The sequence below is a fragment of the Trematomus bernacchii genome, unplaced genomic scaffold, assembly GCF_902827165.1.
Source record: "Trematomus bernacchii unplaced genomic scaffold, fTreBer1.1, whole genome shotgun sequence".
NCBI classification, from domain to species: domain Eukaryota; kingdom Metazoa; phylum Chordata; class Actinopteri; order Perciformes; family Nototheniidae; genus Trematomus; species Trematomus bernacchii.
Window position 1 is genome coordinate 5,769,472 of NW_022987564.1, and position 19,694 is coordinate 5,789,165.

A 19,694-nucleotide genomic window follows, 5' to 3' on the forward strand; every position below is an offset into this window, starting at 1 on the left:
TGTCTTTACTCGTTTCATCTGTTGTCCCAATAATAAACAAGACACTAGTAATGAGGAATTACACAAACGGTATATTTTGTCGAAGAAAACACATTTTATGAAGGTATTTTTAACAATGTACAACAGAATAAAGGCATTTATAAATAATATGGATACGTTTCACCTTTTTAAGACATCACAAAATGTTTAACATGTAACATATCTCAAAGAGGCCCTGCTGCACATGGGTATAAATAGTTGTTGCTTTTACTCGACAGAAAGATCTGTTAAGGCCTGAAACAATTACCAAATGTATAGCTGTTGATCAGTAATGGACGAGGAAACATCAGTGAACTTCGCGCCATAACCGAAATTGCAACATGGAAATGCCATTCCCATTGAACTGTGAGGTGATGACTGGTTATAGAAATTACAAATTTACTTCAATCTTATTCCGTTTAAGAACACAACAGAACCTGCACATTGTTAGATAAACGACCAGAAGCCCCAAAAATCAACAAATTGCTCCACTTTAAAGTAGAAATGAATTCTATGTGGACCCATATTTTTCCTTTAAAAAGTATCTGTATAAATGTGTAGAAAGCAATTAACTAAGCAACCCTTTACGACCTCATGGTAGACAAAACGTGAAACTCAAAATGCATAAGCAACACAGCTTGGATTGTACAACACTATACTTTTTTTTAAACCTATCATTTACCCAATAAAAAAAATGTGCTCAAGTACATAACATTTCTGCACATATTACCTTGTTAAACTCATTATGCATTGGAGTTCACGGCTAAGCTGAAAAGAAAATGCAGGTCTTCAAATAAAAGTGATCATCTCTTACAGTAAATGTCTGTGAGGATATATAGGCAAAGCTACATAACCCATTTGTCAAAATATACAATATTTGTTTGTAATATGCCTTCTAAGCTCAGTCAAAGGAGTTGTTTTTTTTTAGATGTTGGCATGTGGCAGTGATGCAGAGTTTAACAGACGGCCGATCACAGGCCAAAGCCACTGAGGCTCTGTTTGGATGCATGAGTCTAAGAAAATCACTTTTTCACTCACTGATTAAAAGAATTCACCGGCTGTGCCCGCACATGGAGGATGTATACTTAGATTTCCTATTGTACAGTAATATGTGCAAGGCGGTACATTTTCCACCAGAGCTAAGAGGCATGTTTTTAAACGGCAATCAAAAGGACTACAAACACTACTAAAGCATTGCTGTATAAAATAAAGTCTTTCACTCCATCATACAAATATACACAGACTATGAAGCGAGCTGATAGGACAGACGGGTATTAGACTGTAAAGGCTCGACCTCCGCAATGCGTCTCTGAGGCAAGTGATCATCTACGAGATGCTGGGATGGGTACAAAAATTATTCATGTAATACTTCCTTCACAAACAGCAGTCATGAGCGCAGAGTACAAAATAAAACAAAGCCCAAAAGAAAAGAAAAACCTGTATAAAATATACGCTTAATTTAAAATAATTAAATACTGTACATATCACGTAGAATTTCAGCTACAGCAGGTGACCAGTGGCGCAGTACCTTTCATCACAAGGCGAACATTTCAAAAATCACAAAGACATTAGCAAAAATATGTCGAGGGATTATTCAATATTTTAACAATTGCACTCCAAAGTTCGACAGTTTTTTGATCACACAAGTGAGCTGTCGGTCCATATTTTCCATATTCAGATATCTAACACTGTTTTAAAGTCAACAGAAGTACTGCACAAAGTTGATCATAGAAATCAGCACATTGTAACAATTTTATATTTAGATATCTGAATAAGTAGATGATGGATCCTCCTGAGTGAAAACACCTTCAACTGCTACGGCCAAATGGACGGAGTTTGTGCCTAGTGATCGCTTCCAGAGTGGAGTAATGATAGGAAGTACTGTAAGTGACAAATTAAACTTCTTATTAATGTGTTTGGCTAAATAGGAGCAACGCTGCAAAAGACTCACAAGGCAAGCACGAGGTCTTGAATGAGAAGACCTCTTTTTGTTTTACATAAAATCCCACATCAATTTCCTCCGCTGTTCTTCTCATAAATCCAAATAATGTAAACGTTGTGTATTTTTTTTTCTTTGTTATGTTTTTTTTGTTGCATTTTTCCTCTTTTTTTATTATTCAGTGTGCGACTTTCACAGCAGTCATAAGGTTCTCTGCTCAGACACGGCCAGCAGAGAGACCCCGTCCTCCCACGGGCCCCTGTGTTGTCATTTAATACAACTGAGGTCCCCTCCTGTGGCCCTCGGTAAGCTATAACACCGGGCCTGCTCCTGTCTGGGGACTGGACCTCCCTTCAACCTCAAAAAGGGGCTTGGCGAGTCTTCCCCTGCCCCTCACCATCAAGACATGTTACCATCAGGCGCCGTGTGATTTGTGGCTGCCCCGGGACAGCAGCAAGACTCCCAGAGTGAAGACCCCCACGGCCCCCAGCCGCTTCAGCAGGGCCACGCTGTCTTTGGGGATGATCACCTGGGCCAGGTCGTTGGTGATGAGGGAAATCTCATGAGCCACGCAAACGAAGATGAAGGTGCTGACCAGGATGTTCAGCGAAGGGTTTCCGGGGATCAGGACCAGAATGCCCTTGGTGTCGGCGGCCAGCCAGATGTGGTACTGGCATATGAACAGCTGGGGGAGACAAACAGAATGAGAAGAGAGGAATATAAATGTGTGTAGTTTCACTTGGCGGCCTCCAGGGAGCGACAGAGCATCACACACAAAGAGCTTATAAGAAATAAAGTCCAGTGTTTTATTGGTTCTGCTTCCACATTTTATCAGTGGCACCTTATCTTAGCAGAATTACGGATTGCTAATTTATTTTTATTGCTTTCCGTACCCTTATGTAATAGCAGATTTGTTATGTAGCACTATATAAAGCACATTTTATGATGTTGTAATGTTATCACCTTGTTGTGTGCAAAGGCCTCTCTGACATTGGATTACATTGATTATTAAACGCTTTAATTTAACTTTTTCTCTATAGAGTGCCACAGTGACGCGTCCTAAAACCCGGAAGTAAACTCCTTCCGGTTCCTTCGACAAAAACCAATGCAATTTCTCCATAGGATTTTGGAAAATAGCTCTAACTACTTTTCTCATTTTCTAATCATAAATCTATCGATCATAAATCTATCGATTAGATTTATGATTAGAAAATTATAAAAGTAGGGTAGACATGTGGATATTATCTGGCTGAACAAAACGTGATCCGTCTCTTCAATGTGTGTCTACCACAGACCTTATTTCCAGCTATTTTTCAAAATCCTATGGAGAAATTGCATTGGTTTTAGTCGAAGGAACCGGAAGTGGTAAAATGCTAACTTACTTCCGGGTTTTAGGACGCGTCACTGTGGCACTCTATGTTGTATCTGTTAAGACTGTTTTATCATTGCTTGTCTACCCATTTTAAATTTGTCTTGTGCTATACTGTATATATATATATATATATATATATATAAGGTTTATCAATATATTTATCCCTAGATCTGGCAGTTTAGTCGCAGTAATATATGACTTACCTCTAAGGAGATCTTGCCAAACCAAGCAAAGAAAGAGCTATATACAGAGCGGGCGTAGCCAGGAATGTTCCGGATGAGAATGAAGGCCAAAATCTGTGAGAAGAGAAAGGAGACATTTTGTATGACATTCTTATCCTTTAAAGTAGCAGGATACTGTAAGGCAAGGCAAGGCACGTTTATTTATATAGCACTTTTCAGCAAGCGACAATTCAAAGTGCTTTACAAAACTAATTCAAATACTTTTTAGGAATAAATACAGTAAAAACACATTATATAATGGCATTTTACAACAGGCATTACAAAGCAAAGATAATAAAATAAACACCACAGGTATACAATACATGTTTAAATGGCATGCTGTAGTGTGAATATGAGCAGCTCAATTAAAAGCAGCGGCAAAGAGATATGTTTTCAGTCTCGATTTAAAAATAGTAAGAGTTTCTGCAGACGTGCATGATTTGGGCAGTTTGTTCCAGATTGTCGGGGCATAATAGCTAAACGCTGCTTTTCCATGTTTTGTTTTTACTCTCGGAACCGATAGCAGACCCGTCCCAGAAGACCTGAGGCACCTTGATGGTTCGTAATTATGTAGGAGATCAACAATATACTTTGGTCCTAAACCATGTAATGATTTAAAAAAACTAGCAATAGTACTTTCAAATCAATTATTTGGCCGACTGGAAGCCAATGTAAAGATTTCAGAACCGGACTGATGTGATCCACTCTTTTAATGTTAGTGAGGACACGAGCAGCGGCGTTCTGATACAGAGTCCTATAACACTCAAGTAACGGGCCGTCTCCACGGCAGCGTTAAAAAATCTTGAAACGCTTCTGCCCATTCACTTTGAATGGGGTGACGTCACTTTTTTTCGCTTTCGCCGAAATGCATTGTGGGCAGGCGAGCGGAGATTCTCAGGATTTTCAAGATCCAAAGTTGAACAATGTTCAACTTTTGAGGCTGAGGTGGAAGCGTCAGCCAATCAAATCCCGTGTACGCAAATCTGACAGTTCAAGCTCTAGCCAATCAAACGGCGTGTATGCTGGGAGAGAAATACCGCAGGTCATTTCCTCATATTCCAAAAAATGGAGGAGAAATTAGCGGTAGCGAATCAATCACCCGGTGCTTTATGACCAGACCTACCGGGATATAAACCGGAGGAGCCAGGCATGGAGGGAGGTGGCAGAGACAGTGGTAGGTTTTCGCCTGTTTTGGGGAGTTTATATCCAGTTTACTTCGGGCTTTTTTGCTTCGTATGTCGCGGGCGGGAGATTCATGTGATTGGTTGCTCGCAAAAAATCCTCAAGCTTCAGATACGCCCACCTCCAAGATTTTTTTAACGCTGCCGTGGAGACGGCCCGTAAGAGTGATTCACAATCGCTACGTCAAGTTTCAGGGTTCTTAATGAAGTTATCTATTGCACAACTTCACCAGTGTCCCCAGTGGTAGTGCCAGAACTATCTATAGCAGGGGTACTCAAATACAAATCTTAAAGGTCCAAAAAAAAAAAGTTTCAATAAGACAAAGGTCCGTTTATTACGGTCATTCAAACTTTTAAACAATTGCAACAAGATTCTTAACACGAGGTTGCAAAAACAAAAATAATCTGTATGCAGCAGTTTTCATTGTTATTGTGTCTGTGCTTGATCCCTCAGAGTCGCAGTGTAAGAGCTGCACAGTTATGAATAAAGGCAGATGCACCATCTTTCATTCAGCATTCCCATTATTGCTTTATAAATGTCTTGCCCCCTTGTGTGTCCACTGAGGTTCGTCAGGCCCAACACATCTTCAACAAACTCCCCCTTTGCCTCATCATAAAAACTCACAAAGACCAGCAACTGAGCATTGTCAGTGGTGTCAGTGAACTCATCCACAGCTAAGGAAATGCACTGTGCATTTTCTATTCCATCACAATAAAGCTGATTAATCAAATCACCAGCTAGTATTTATGTTCTTCTGGTTGCTGTGGAATCTGAGAGGGGGATTTGCTTGATTTGACCTGTTATTCCCTCTTTTTGTTTGCCTTCAAACATGGTCTCCATCACTTCAGTCATGCATTCTTTTATACTTCAGTTATTATCCAGTGGAAAGCCCTTACCTACTGGCCTAGTTAAATCAAAGTGGTTACTTTTTTTTGGCTGGGCAGTGTAGTTTTAAACACCGTCTTATTTGACTTTCTCAGGACGTAAAACTGTTTTTTGGGGGTAGACCCCCACAAAGAAAAAGATATATTTACACCCGTAAGGTCATCATCTTAACAGTTTTGTATGCTCATCCGTGAGCAGAGCGTCAAGTTGACATGTCTATTACAGCTGAATGTGGCGATTACCATCTTGTTCAGCAAAACGCCTCACAAACTTATTAAGATCAACAGCTTTAGTGCGTTTTGATTCAATGCTGAGTACAGCCAAACTTGACAGTCTCTTCTCTGTCTTGTAGACCGCAAATACCTCATTCCTTCAGTACTTGGGTCCGATCGCGCCAGGGACGGGGGAGGGGTTACAAGACGTGCATCTTGTGCTGCATTCACTTGCACTCGGACATTAGAGACTTTCTCTCATAAATGTCAGATGAGCCACAACTTTTCTTTCAAAACAAAGCTGCCAACTGGGGTGGCAGCTGGGGTGGCAAGGCCTATTTTTAGGGTGGCAGTTGCCACCCCGGTAGGTGAAGCTAGGCTACTAGCTACAGTACAGATGCAACTAGATGAGCTGTTAACTCTCGCTCTGACTTTTTTTTTTTTTTAAACTCTTGCTCTGACTCAGACAGGTTGAAAGAGACGACAGACACACGCATTTTTCCCACCCGCATTCCGCGAAGACCCGCCCTACTGTATGGGCTCAGAACAGTCTCATAATACACACATGCACACAGAAGAAGGATTCACACTTGTATTTCATGATCCGCAAAAGGATTCACACTTGTATTTCCGGATCCACACTTGTGTTTTTCAATGCACACACAAATGTGTTCCGTTTCATATACATGTAAATAAAATCCAAATACAGAAAAAGTTTTACATATGTATTTTTGATCCTCACATATTTGTTTTCCGTTTCACAAACCGCTTTCTGTGCATGGATCGCTGTGCATTCGTGTGTGGGTTTTTTGAGACTCCCCTGACGGTCACCCGATTCGTACTAGTGATGTGTCGGTCGCGAACGAGCCGGCTCAAAGAGCCGGCTCTTTTAAGTGAACGACGGGAGCCGGCTCGCGCCCGCGAACGAGCCGTTTTTTTTTGTTATTTTGTTGTTGTTAAGTAATACAAGACAGAATGATATGATGATCTCCGCGCTACAGCTGCTCCGTGCATGCATGCAGTGACATGTAATATCCAAGGATTAGAGACTGTTGGATGCTGCTGTTTTGAGCATTGCAATACATTTATTTTTATTATGTTTTTTTATGATTAGAGACGGTTGGATGCTGCTGTACTGAGCATTGCAATATATTTATTTTCACTATGTTATTTATTTATGATTATCCTTGGGCTCGGCAAAGATTTGATGTCAGCTGTTGCTGTCTTTTTTTTCTATAGTTAATACTGAAATAGAGCCCTGCTGTTTAGTCAGGGCCTTTTCTTTAAATATAATTTTAAAATGTCGATAGAGTAGCCCATTTTTTAAAATGTCTATGCTTAAGTTTTTATCTCAATCTCAATTTTTATTTATTTATATAGCACATTTAAAACAACCTTCAGTTGACCAAAGTGCTGTACAGGCAATACATATTAAATAACACAATGGGAGTACAATAATAAAACAATAATTAAAAACATGATAAAAAGCACAATAACTAGAAAAATATTTTTAAAAAAACACATACAAATGTAAAAATGTAATGTTCAACTAGTATTAAAAGCCAGTGCAAAGAGGTGAGTTTTTAGCTGAGATTTAAAAAGTTCAATAGACTCAGCAGTCCGGATATGTACTGGGAGGCTGTTCCACAGTCTAGGAGCTGCAACACTGAAAGCCCTGTCACCTCGGGTTTTGTTATAGGTGTTGCTATCTGCTTTGTGTAGCGTGGTTCGACAAGCAAGTCTGTGCATTCATTGGGTGGTATCAGAGAGATACAAGGGTCTGTAAATGCAATGAAAACAATTGGCCACAGCAAATAATTGATATTAAACATGTCATTTTTACTTTTGAATACTTCAGTACAAAGGATGTATTGAATAATTTAAGTGATATGTGTACACATATAAATCATTAGTCAAAACAAGGCTACATTTGATTGAATTATAAAAGGTATAATATGTGGTAAACTGAAGAGCCGTTTGGGAGCCGAAAGAGCCGGCTCTTCTTGGTGAGCCGAGCCAAATGATCCGGCTCACCAAGAAGAGCCGGAATTCCCATCACTAATTCGTACTTGTAATTTTTTCTATCTATAGCCAATCAGATGTCTCCTCAATTCTAAGCCAATCACATGAGCGCGCCCCCACGAGGGTAGATTTCTTGCGTTCATGACGTAGCGCTTCATGTACGCATTTTGCGCTGTCCGGAGCTGACAGGTCCATGGAGCCTGCCTGCAGGCGCTAATCTCAGGACACTTCCACTCTCAGTACATTGCCACTTTCCGAGCAGGAAATGCACGCAAATACAAGCCTTTATATTATTAAGGTACAGTGCCACTTTCCGAACCATTAATGAATGCTTGTGTACATAAAAACGGCAGGCAAAACCGTTTTAAATGTGTGTTTCCTGTATGGCAAATACAGCTGCTTTATTTATGTCTGTATGAAGTTGTTGTGAGTGTGGAGGGAGCAGCTACAGGTTAGCTTAGCCTAATCGATCAGTGCACTACGAAGCCAGTGCTAGACAGTGAACTGTCAACGGGGGGAGCCCCGCCGGTCATTATCGGCCGATATTCACTCTTAATAGTTTGATCGGTGCTCTCTATAAAGGCCAATCAGGAGAGCTGGATCTGATCGATATGGACATAAACGCGAGTGAAGTTTTAGTGAGCTGCATGAGAAACTGACGGGCTGTCAGGAGAGAGGGAGGGAGAGAGGAAAAAAGATGATCCTTTTACTCCCGTGTTATTAGCCATATCCGGTCATAGTCCGGTAATTACCTGCTAACGGAAACTCTGCTACACAATTCTTCTTCTTCTTCTTATTGAAACATGACCGGTAAGTTTCAAATTTGTCCGGTAAAATCAATTCTGTCCGCGGAAACCCTGCTCCGGACAGCGCAAAATGCGTATATGAAGTGTCATGAACGCAATAAATCATACCCTCGTGGGGACCCGCTCATGTGATTGGCTTAGAATGAAGGAGACATCTGATTGGCTATAGATAGAAAAAATTACAAGTACGAATCGGGTGGCCGTCAGGGGAGTCTCAAAAAACCCACACACGAATGCACAGCGATCCCTGCACAGAAAGCGGTTTGTGTTTGTAGGTTCAGGGGATTTAAACGGAAAACAAATATGTGAGGATCAAAAATACATATGTAAAACTGTTTTCTGTATTTGGATTTTATTTACATGTATATGAAACGGAACACATTTGTGTGTGCATTGAAAAACACAAGTGTGGATCTGGAAATACAAGTGTGAATCCTTTTGCGGATCATGAAATACAAGTGTGAATCCTTCTGTGTGCATGTGTGTATTATGAGACTGTTCTGAGCCCATACTACTGTGCCTCGGATTCGCAGACTGTTGGTGGGGGGAAAACACGCTGACGGGATGCTGAATGTGATTGGACCAAAGCGTTGACAGTAGGGGTGGGCGATACCACAAAATCTGGATTCGATCCGATACCATGTATTTCAGGGCCAGTATCGCCGATACCGATACTTTTTTTAATGAAAAGCTTCTTATGTACTTTCATATAGGGGAGAGCTGCATGACATGATTTTTGAGCTGAATGCATCATAAAAATACTAAATCTGAATGATTAAAGACAGGACAGTTTTTATAGACAAATAAACATTTTACTTTTGCAAATTTAAAGTGCAAACATGAAAAATAACAATACAAAGTGGCCAGAGTAGCGAACTGCCTTCTTGCACACATCACAGTTCGCTAAGTTTTCATTGACAGTTGTGAAATAGCTCCACACAACGCTCCTCTTTCTCTCAGCCATCATGCGCGTGTGTCGCACTCGCGAGTCGCTGGCTGCTGCTGTCCTGCCCTGCTGGCTGCTGTCAGTCAGCTTGATAATCGGCGTTCAGGCAGGGAGCGCGCTGCACGTGCGCGAGCCTCGAGGAGAGGAGGACAGCAGTGGAGAGAGAAGAAAAGAGCGCATATACTTGTGTTCGTCTGCACATCGTTTTTGATGAAATTGACGAGTAGAGGAGAGGGGGAAAAAAGTATAAAAGTATCGATCCTATTGGCTCTAGTATCGATATTTTGAAACGTAAAGTAATATCGGAAGTATCGATATTTTGGGATCGATCCGCCCACCCCTAGTTGACAGACACACACAGACAGTGGAACAGTCTGACATGCAGAGCGCTGTATGCAGCGGACATAGCGGAGAATTTTAACTCTTTGCGTTGTGGCGATGTCTCACAGATAACACAGATAATACAGATAATACATATGAAAAGTATAATTTGCTCAGAGTCCAGAGACAGTTGTGGTTCGGTCCGGACTTTGAGGATGCCTGATCTATAGCAATGAATTAAGGCAACTCCCTTGTTGTTGCAGTCATTTAATCCTGCCATGTGACAATGAAATATTTCTCAAGACAAACATTGGTTTAATAACTACAGAACATCAAAATATACCTCTGACACGAAAATAGGACGGATAAAATAATTTACCTGCACCACAGAGATGTAAGGATGCATCTCGTTGCACTCGGTTTTGGTTTTGCAGCTGCTGGCCCATATGGAGTAAGTCTAGAAAAATAAGGGGAAAGGAGAAGTTAGGTAAACATGTTTCAATTAACAGCTTCAACAAAACAGTGGTTGATGTCGTTTGGCAACAGATATACTAGTTGGTTGAGTTCTATTCATTCGTACATGAAAAACAAACACCTGTAGCCCAGCAGGAAGCAGGATGTGAAGCAGGATGTGAAGTAGGGCAAAGAGGACATCTCGTAAAACCAGAGTACATGATGCCGGTACGAAAATGATCTCATCACATTTCTATTGGCTCTTTTAATTAAACGTACGTATTATATTTGTCTTAAAAAGGTCTAGTTAATGGTAAAACTTCCATTTAAACGTTCGGGAAATGAGTCCGAACATCCCTAACAGTAACTGTGTTACCATTATCTTCTAAAGTGCCGTTGTTTATCAACTAAGATTATTTTCCATAAGCAAATAGAGCTGCAAGACGGAGTAGATGACGGCAAACTGGAATAATGAATCTAAACCTCAGTACTGTGAAGAGTCTTACAATGAAGGAGACGACAGAGAGGAAGAGGAGCACGTTGGAGATCTTGGGAGAGAAGAGAGCGTCTCCTTTGCCCTCAAACAGCACCAGGCGCTTCTGAAGCACCAGGTAGAGGAAGGCAAACAACATGCCGTGTATAATCGCCTGCAAAACAAACATCACATCAAAACCAATTTCTACAAAGTTCGGTTCCAAGCTTTTTATAATCTGCAACGTTTTATAGTTCTAAGGATGCGTTAACGTAAACACTGAGTACTAATGACGGGAGCAACTGGAGCCAAAAAGCATTTGACTTACAAATCGGTCCAGCTTCCATCTGAACCACCACTCGTGGACGCTCCCGTTCAGCTCAAAGAGCGTGGAGATCGGCCACACCGCGAAGATGTGCTCGAAGAAACCCTGGACACCAATGCATGAATATTAAATAGGCTTCAAACAAGGAACAAATCAAGTAAAAACTATGGGTTAGTGTGGAGGAAACTTCTGTAGCAATGGAGTCAGGACTCAGAGAGACACGGGGAGAGCTGGAGCTTTGATGGCAAACACTGATGGTTTATTTGGAGCTTCGGCCGGAGAATTCACAAGACATGTCACGGGCCACGGTTTGACCACACGGTTGAGATGCCACAATCAATTCTGAAGAACTCTCCTGTAGCTCGAGGTTTTAACTAGTTCAGAGTGTAATAATCAACATTCTTCAATAGATAGACTAAACAGCTGAGGACACTGAATCACAGTTGTTGTCGCTTATGGCTCGGGGTCATCTACACCCCGAGAAGGATGTGTTCCAGGTGTCCCACAACAATAACTATCTCTAACTGAGAGTTGCCCGGTCATAAACTGGTAACATCAACAATATGCTAGGGCAGCCCCTCCTTATGGGAGATAACGGCTGCTCAAGGCTGGGCATCTGCGTCAGAGGGCGAAAAGATGACATGCAGGGGAAATGATTCCCCAACAGTTAGGGTTAAGAATGACTTTAAAATAGAAACCTTTATTTAATTAAATCCAGACATATTCAAAAATGTTAAAACATAGTCATCTAGTTTGCTTCATTTAGGCTAAAAGTCATAAATGTAATCGATCACAGCATTATTGTAATTTAAATAATGCTATACATTTAACTGTGATGTTTAAAGACATACCTACAGTATAGAAATGAAATGAATATAAAAGCTGCAATATATTGTTATTCAGCTTTTTGGGAGTTTTATACAAATTTGAAACTAAAGTGAGGTTGCAATTCTTACAGGTGGGATTAAAATATGTTTTGAATTCACTTACCTGGGAAAAGGCAAAGACGCAGATAACTATCAGGAGTCCCAGTAACTTTGCCAAGATCCCAAGGTGCCAAAAACCACTGCCTGTTCAGAAAACAAAACAGTAATTGGCAAAACAGTGGTTTTAAATGCAACCCTCCAGCTGCCGTGTTTGACAGGCATCTCATTTATTGAGTAGAAATATGAATGTGTATTGACGGACATAGTCTCGGACTTTCTCCCATGCAATTGAGTGCAACAATAAAAGCAACAGTTTTTTTTAAAGCTGCATCAATTCTGACACCTACCGTTAGCCTTCTTCTGGAGAATCTGAGGCCACAGGGCCATCGTGGCGTAGATGACGGCAAACCAGAAGCTGACCAATGGGACGAAATAATAAAACTGGTAGGGTCTGTTCATCACCACGCACAGCACCAAGACCAGGAAGTTGAGACGGAAAAGGACCTGTAGCGAAACAAACATGAAAACATTAAGAGATCAATCTTAGCATCAGATATAATGGTCCACACCAAATAACTGTGTATGTTTGTTATCAATAATATGATGCTTTTAATGATTTCCAGGGGTCAGTTACTGTGTCTTATGCTTTGATGTGAACTTGGACGGCAGATTTGCACATTGATATTACACAGAGAGTAAAATGTCATGAAACACAAATTACAATATAGGATGGTATTTCAGGCTTAAGTACAAAAACTTTACTAAGGGCAGTTACACTCCTGAATACAAAATAAAATGTTTTTAGAGCTAATGTCTCTGTTTAAAGTGTTACTGACTGTAAACTCACCTGGCACACTCTATACAATCCAAAATCTCCTTTCAGCCAGAAAAAGGAAAAGTGTCCATAGCCGGTCTGAAAGAGGTACGCTGCCACCAGCACCCGCACATGCATGTACACTGGGAGGAACTGGAAGACAGAAGATCATTGTTTTATGTCAAGTATGAATATACTTTGTTGAAAAGAATCTTATTAATTTAATGTATATTAAAAAGACTCACAGCGCTGGCTCCAGAGACATGATAGATGAGGATGACCAGCTGCATCCAGCCTTTCCACTCGTCTGTTTGCTCTCGGTTTAGAAATTTGGTCTGTTTGAAAAAGAAAAAAAAGAGCATTTAATTGTAAAAAAAAACAATCAATCATTAAACTTGGTGTATGTATCACCACCAACTACAGTAACAACTAAAGTAAATCTTTTTTTTGTTGTGAATTCCTACTATTAAAAAAAAATTCACAGATGCCTTTCTTATGTTTTTACACATATTTTAAAGATTCGTTAAACTCAGATCTTATAGAGGAAAAACACTTTATAAAACTGCCAATTAGTACATCATTTCTGTAAGGTTTCTAAAAAACAGATGTATTAACAGGGAATGCACCTATTGTTGAAATGAAGGTGTTTTGTTGAAAGTTGTTTCACCAAAACAAAAATAATAGAGAACTCAGAAGCACCCTCTCACCTCCTTGCTGTTCTCGCAGTAGAACACTCCCAGGACAATGATATAGACGAGAGGAATGAAGAACGTGGAGTGAGAGTAGAACTTCTGCTCCTTCATGAACACATCTGCTCTGTCACACAGATAGAAATATCCCATGATGATGCCCATCCTGCCGAGGGCCTTGAACAGCTCCTTGAGGCCGGGGCCGGCAGCTGCAGTCGCCGGCTTCTTCTCCTCCAGGCTCTCCACGTCCGGGGGCACATGGCGGCGGTGATGGTTGTTGCCGAGGATGTGGAGGACGACGAAGACCACGGCCGAGCCGAGGAAGAAGAAGGCTGACAGTTTCTGCACGAGGCTTGGGGGGGGCACTGTCTGGCAGCAGGAACCGTCAATGGGGCGCAGCTTGTTGTTGCACATAGAGTTCATGAGGACCATGGCTCCCTGAGAGGGGATTACACAGGGGGGAACGTTTTGAGATCCTTTACTGAAGTAACAACACTATAGAAAAAGTATCCAAAATAAGTAGAATTCCTGCATTTATTTAAAAAGTCTTCTTTAGCCTAAAAGTATTAAGTAAATGTAACTGCATTATAAAAACTAAAACAACACAACAGGCAGCACAATGGTCTATGTTCCAGTTTAAATTATTAGAGTCGTATTATTGATGAATTCACATGTAAGTATTTTAATGATGTTGTAGGTCAGACTGCTTGATGGTTTCATGTGTAGCCTTAAAATAAAAGTACTCTTGTATAATTGTTCAATTTCAGAAACCGAGGTGATTATGTTTTTGGTTTATTTATTTGTCAGCTGGATTAAAAACAGAAACAACTGGCCTGAATTTTCATGACATTTTGTGGAAGGTTACTTTTCACTTTCGATAACATATGGCCATGTTGTAGGTCACAAAATGCAAGTACTATGCTGCCACAACATCTGAAAATGAACCATTGAGTATTTCTTAAATTAAAATAAATCCTGCTTACCACATTCCTGGTGCTTTCAGGCAGGTGCAAGCCGTCATCTGACTGGGCGATAGTCTCCAGTGCAGCCTGACGGGCCGCAGCCAACAGCCTGATCCGGGACCTGCCGTTACGGTTGCTGCTGTTTAGCACGTCTGCCGCCGCCTCATTGTACTGCTCCAACTGTTGGTTAGTGATCATCTTCCTGTTTTCACTCAACACCTCCTCATTTACTGGGTCTAAAGGATAGAGGTGTTACGGTGTTTTATTGCAGGAACAAAGATTTAGTTTAGAGGCAAATGTATGAAAAGGTGACATTCACAAATTACTGCCATGTGTGAAATTACCAGAATGTAACTGATTAGACAACACTACTACTTAAGAAATTAGGACACTGTAACCCTTATAATAGCCTGAAGCACCCAACCATAAAGACTGAGAGCACTTTAGATCCAATGTTTTGTTCCATCATAGGCACTAATAGAGTGAGGATAGGATGACCTTTATTTTAGGTCAACACCCAAGTGAGTATTGACTTGGTTCCCTCTACAAATAAACGTATAAGGTATAAGCAAACTACGCCATGGTTGCATTACTTCAACGCCAGTCCAATATGCACGAGTGAAGTATTTACTGACAGATTGTATGTTGTAATACAAAATGTAAAAATATCTTAAGCTTGTGTTAACCAAGACGTTGTTTCAGATATCTGACATGTTGGCTTTCAGACAAGGGAAATTAAATGAAAACTCTTCCGGATTTAAGGACACATTCCTGCAGCAATCTATGGTAATCCCATTTATATTAAACGGAGTAATCACATCAGAGACTTACCACTGTGGTAAAGGGAACAGGCAGTAATACCTAGGTGACAGATCATAAATGAAGCTGACGTTACCTTGCAGAACCCAGTAGACCTCTCCGTGGTCAGCCAGCTTCTCCAGGTGCACAGCGATGGCTGTCAGGTTGACTTTGTACTGCTGCAGTGTCTCGCTGCTGCCACTGCGCAACTTGATGGACCACTGTGGTGAATGGATTAATGGAAGAAATTAAGACGGACATAAATCAGACACCACCCTGTTTTTGTCTACCATGAAATGTGCAAGCATTGCTAATCACTCATTTATACAGCTTACTGTTGCAGCTCCAAGGATGACTACATCTGGCTTTAATGAACCTTCCTGCAAAACACGAGAGAAGTTGAATTAGAAAATCAAACTCGTTTTACAACTCAAAGACAATGTTTTAATAAAACGTACTTGTTTAATAATGCTCCCTACCAGTACCAGTTAACGTTTACACTTACGTGTGTCCATGATATCAAGCGCTCCTTCATGGAATTATTTGCCTCTGGATACCAAAGGAATTCCTACACACAAAGAGGACGTAGATGTTGAATCAGAGAAAGATTTTACAGACTGAGAAAAAGAGATAAAAACACATCGAAAAATAGCTTACCACATTGACAGAGGAACCTTTGTGTAGAAAAGAAATGTCCTCATGCTGCAGACATGACATGTGGACAGACAGAGAGAAAGACTGTTAGGCAAATATAGTTCCTCTTTTTCTCTACAGTACACGGCTGCGTGATTCCCATGCATACTAGTGCTGCATTATTTGTTGAGGATATGTTTTGCAAACCACTTGATATTAACGTCCCTGTAGTTTTGTACATTTGTTACTCTCTGCCTGCACTTCCAAACAAGTCTTTGGTTGGTACCTTGAATATAATGGTTTGATCCAATACTTTAAGTTAATAAAGTTTTCAGGATCTTTTTTGCACAAAAGGCGTGCTTAACATCTGAATGTTGTTAACACAATAAAAATGCTGGGTTTCTATGGTGATCAGTGTTTATGGTATTCTTTGTCATAATTACCTTGTTTCCAGCTTCTCTTTGCTCAGGGTCAATAATTTTGATGAAGGAGTAAAAAAGCTGCCTGATCCGTGAATCGCCCACAAAGACCACTCGCTTTGAAGCAAGGCAGTTGTTGGCTTCACTGTAAGACAAAAATGACAGTGAGGAATCTGAAAACTGTGAAGCATTACAACTGCAGATAGCAATCATTCAAGTGTTGGGTTGTTCATACTCAACAATCTTTTCTCTGACGAAATTACCCATCCACCCTTACAAACAGACACACCCAAATAATAATTGCCAACCATTTCTTTGTTCATCTTTGTCTCAAATGTACTATACATATTGTGACCAGGCCCAGTTAGAATGACTCACTTGCTTTTGTATTTGTGCATCATGCAGCCATATGGCTGCCATACGTTCTCCCCCAAGTATCGTCCTTTGGAGAGCAGCCATTCACATGAGTCTCCGCCTGAAGGCAAAAAACAGAGAACCCCCCAATAAGACCAAACAAAAAAACACTGCTCTTGCTTTCACTCATAGTTTCTCTGTGACTATGACTAAACCTGCGGTCTCAATAGGACCCTGTCTTTTCATTCAGTGCTGTCAAAAGACTATAATACAATACAGGGCTCAGCTAGGGGCCATAGTAAAAAATAAAGCCATCAGCAACGGAATCAAAGAGACGAAACTAAGGTTCTGGGGGCTGGAGAGATCTGAGGACATGAAGTGTCATCGCCAGGAAAAGCAGATGCTATCAGTGTGTGCACAGTGGTCTGAGTTTCCTATCCTTTTACATGAACAAAGTCCATTCTATGCAAACCAAAGGGGAGGCGTGAGTAAGCCAATAAATATGCATAATAACCAAACCACGGGCTGTCATTAGTCGTAGGGTGTGTGACAAGAACAATGACATCCAACCTGTTGTAATCAATTCAGCAAATACATCTTTATACGACCAAGCCAACGCAAAAATGTTAAGGAACTCAATTTGTTTGCGTTATCACACATCATTACTTACAGGCTTTATCGACGGTTTAGCGTGTGTACCTAACGGAATTGAAAATATATCCTAAAAAGAAACATCCCATTTTGTTAATGGTTAGCTCCATAAACCTACACATGTCTTCTCCAGCAGTAACAAAGTGTGTCCTGACAGGAGCATGTAAACACAGCTAAATGCAGTGTTAGCTTTATCCAGCTAAGCTAACCAGACAAAGCCGATTTAAGTCTTCGCAGCTAAGTGACCAATGGCGAATTAAAGTGTATACATGGCACCATTTATTTGCATTGTCTTAGACTTGTAACCTACATGTCACACCTCTACACGCAACACTGTATAACAGCACTGTACTGACCCGCAAGATAAGTACTCGCAGAAACAAACAGCTAGCTAGCATTAGCATTAGCTGATGTCAAGTGTTTCCCTGTCTCTGCATCAACAGAAACTTTAATAAACCACTTACCTCCATAGTACCGCGAAGCTGTGTGGAACACGATGAGTACACTGACGAGTACCAGCGATATCAATTTGGCATTTTTGATGGTGAAATGTTGATTTATTTCGCGTTTGCCCAGGCTATAGGCCAGGACCGCCATCTTTGCTCCTCCATGACAACAAGCACCTGTGCGAGTTAACAGCGGCGCTCCTCCCTGTGCACCATCTGCCGGGGCTGCGTTCAACAACACCTCCTCCTTATGCTCCATCCCCGCTGGTTAAACCAGGTGCAGATCCAAACAAGTACATAGAGGTCTATAAATTATTGAAATAATCCAACAAACAACTACAGTCGGTTTAGAATATTGTATCGGAGTTTAAATTCTGCAAGAGGAAGAGTTTGAAGTAGTCTTCCTCGTAGGCGGAAGCACTGGTTAGCGGGTGATAGGGAGGATCTTTGGCAAGGGACATGGAAAATATTAACCAATAGGACTGGCGTTACTTGCGGAACCTATTAAGAGTTACAAAGAACAGAGGTGGTAGTTTAGGTATCTTGAACTTAGGTAAAAGTAGGTATGCTATTTTACTTGTAAAAGTCCTGCATTGCAAATGTTACTCAAGTGAAAGCATATCAAAATATACTTAAAGTACCAAAAGTAATAGTCATTATGCTAATTGGCCCAATTTAGAATCATATATTTAGATTATAATAATTAATGCATTAATTTGTTCATCAAAATCAAATCTTGCAAAAGTGCAGCTAGTTTTAATGATGTGTTATGCTGCAGGGTGGCTTGTGAACATTACTCCAGGTGTAAATAAAGTCTTATTTAAGTGTTATAATTAGTCAAATTTGAGAGGTAACTAAAGGTATTAAATTAAAAGTAGTGGAGTAAAAGTACAACATTTACCTCTGAATTGCAGTCGGGTAGAAGTACAAAGTAGCAAAACATTGGAATACTCAAGTACAGTAAGTCTTTAAAGAATGTAATTCAGTTCAGTACTTGAGTAAATGCACTTATTACTTTACACCCCTGACAGTAATGAGTTATATAACCTATGATTTACCACTGAGCAAAGTATAACAGTGTATTGTGTGGTAGAATACGGCAGTGGCTCAGTCAGTAGGGGATTGGACTGTGAGCCGTATAGGGTCGCCGGTTCAAGTCCCCAAACAGACCTAAAAATGGAGTGTGGACTGCTACTTGGAGAGGTCCCAGTTCACCTCCTGCTCTGCCGTGGTGCCCTTGAGCAAGGCACCGGACAACCCCCTCCCCCCCCCACTCCCATTGCTCCCCGGGCGCTGTGCAATAGCTGCCCACTGCTCCTAGTACTAGACTCCTGGTACTAGGATGGGTTAAAAGCAGAGAACACATTTCACTGTGTGTGCTGTGTGCTCTGCATGTGTGACCATTAAAGAGGGTTTCATCCCTCCCAATATTATTATTATTATTATTATTATATAATACAGTTATAGTAGCTAATCTTGCAGCTTGGATGTAGGCTATAATAATAGAAAGCTGTTTCCTAGACTGAGTTCCAGTGCAGTCATTTGAATAACACAAGATGATGGAGATTTTTAAATTGCAGTAGTTGCAGTAGTTTTCAGATATTTTTCCTAGTTCATTGTTTGTTCTTCTTTTTCAATTAGACATTTATTTTTTAAATAAATGTAGTATAATTTAGGTTGTGTCATTACACACAGTGCGTTTATTGTGTTTGAATAGTATTTAGAATTATTTTTAATCCACTGTGTGGCTTGACTGGATTAGTTTACTGTCAATGCAGTTTTTATGTTTAAAAGTTGTACTGTGAAGTCTGAGTGAAAGGCTTTAGAT

General features: G+C 40.6%; 1 protein-coding gene across 1 annotated transcript; it reads right to left on the bottom strand.

Moving 5' to 3' along the window:
- Window positions 1–74: 74 nt before the first annotated feature.
- On the bottom strand, window positions 75–18,291 carry casd1 (CAS1 domain containing 1). Its single transcript, XM_034125057.1, has 18 exons — window positions 17,885–18,291; window positions 16,794–16,890; window positions 16,440–16,560; window positions 16,021–16,065; window positions 15,869–15,931; window positions 15,699–15,743; window positions 15,461–15,584; window positions 14,587–14,801; window positions 13,622–14,041; window positions 13,160–13,249; window positions 12,948–13,067; window positions 12,448–12,604; window positions 12,165–12,244; window positions 11,178–11,279; window positions 10,884–11,024; window positions 10,304–10,381; window positions 3,533–3,625; window positions 75–2,642 (listed from the first exon to the last, which is right to left on the bottom strand). Exons 1-18 carry the CDS (start codon window positions 18,123–18,125, stop codon window positions 2,373–2,375), a joined length of 2,502 nt encoding a protein of 833 aa, XP_033980948.1. The 5' UTR covers window positions 18,126–18,291; the 3' UTR covers window positions 75–2,372.
- Between the last annotated feature and the right edge of the window lie 1,403 nt (window positions 18,292–19,694).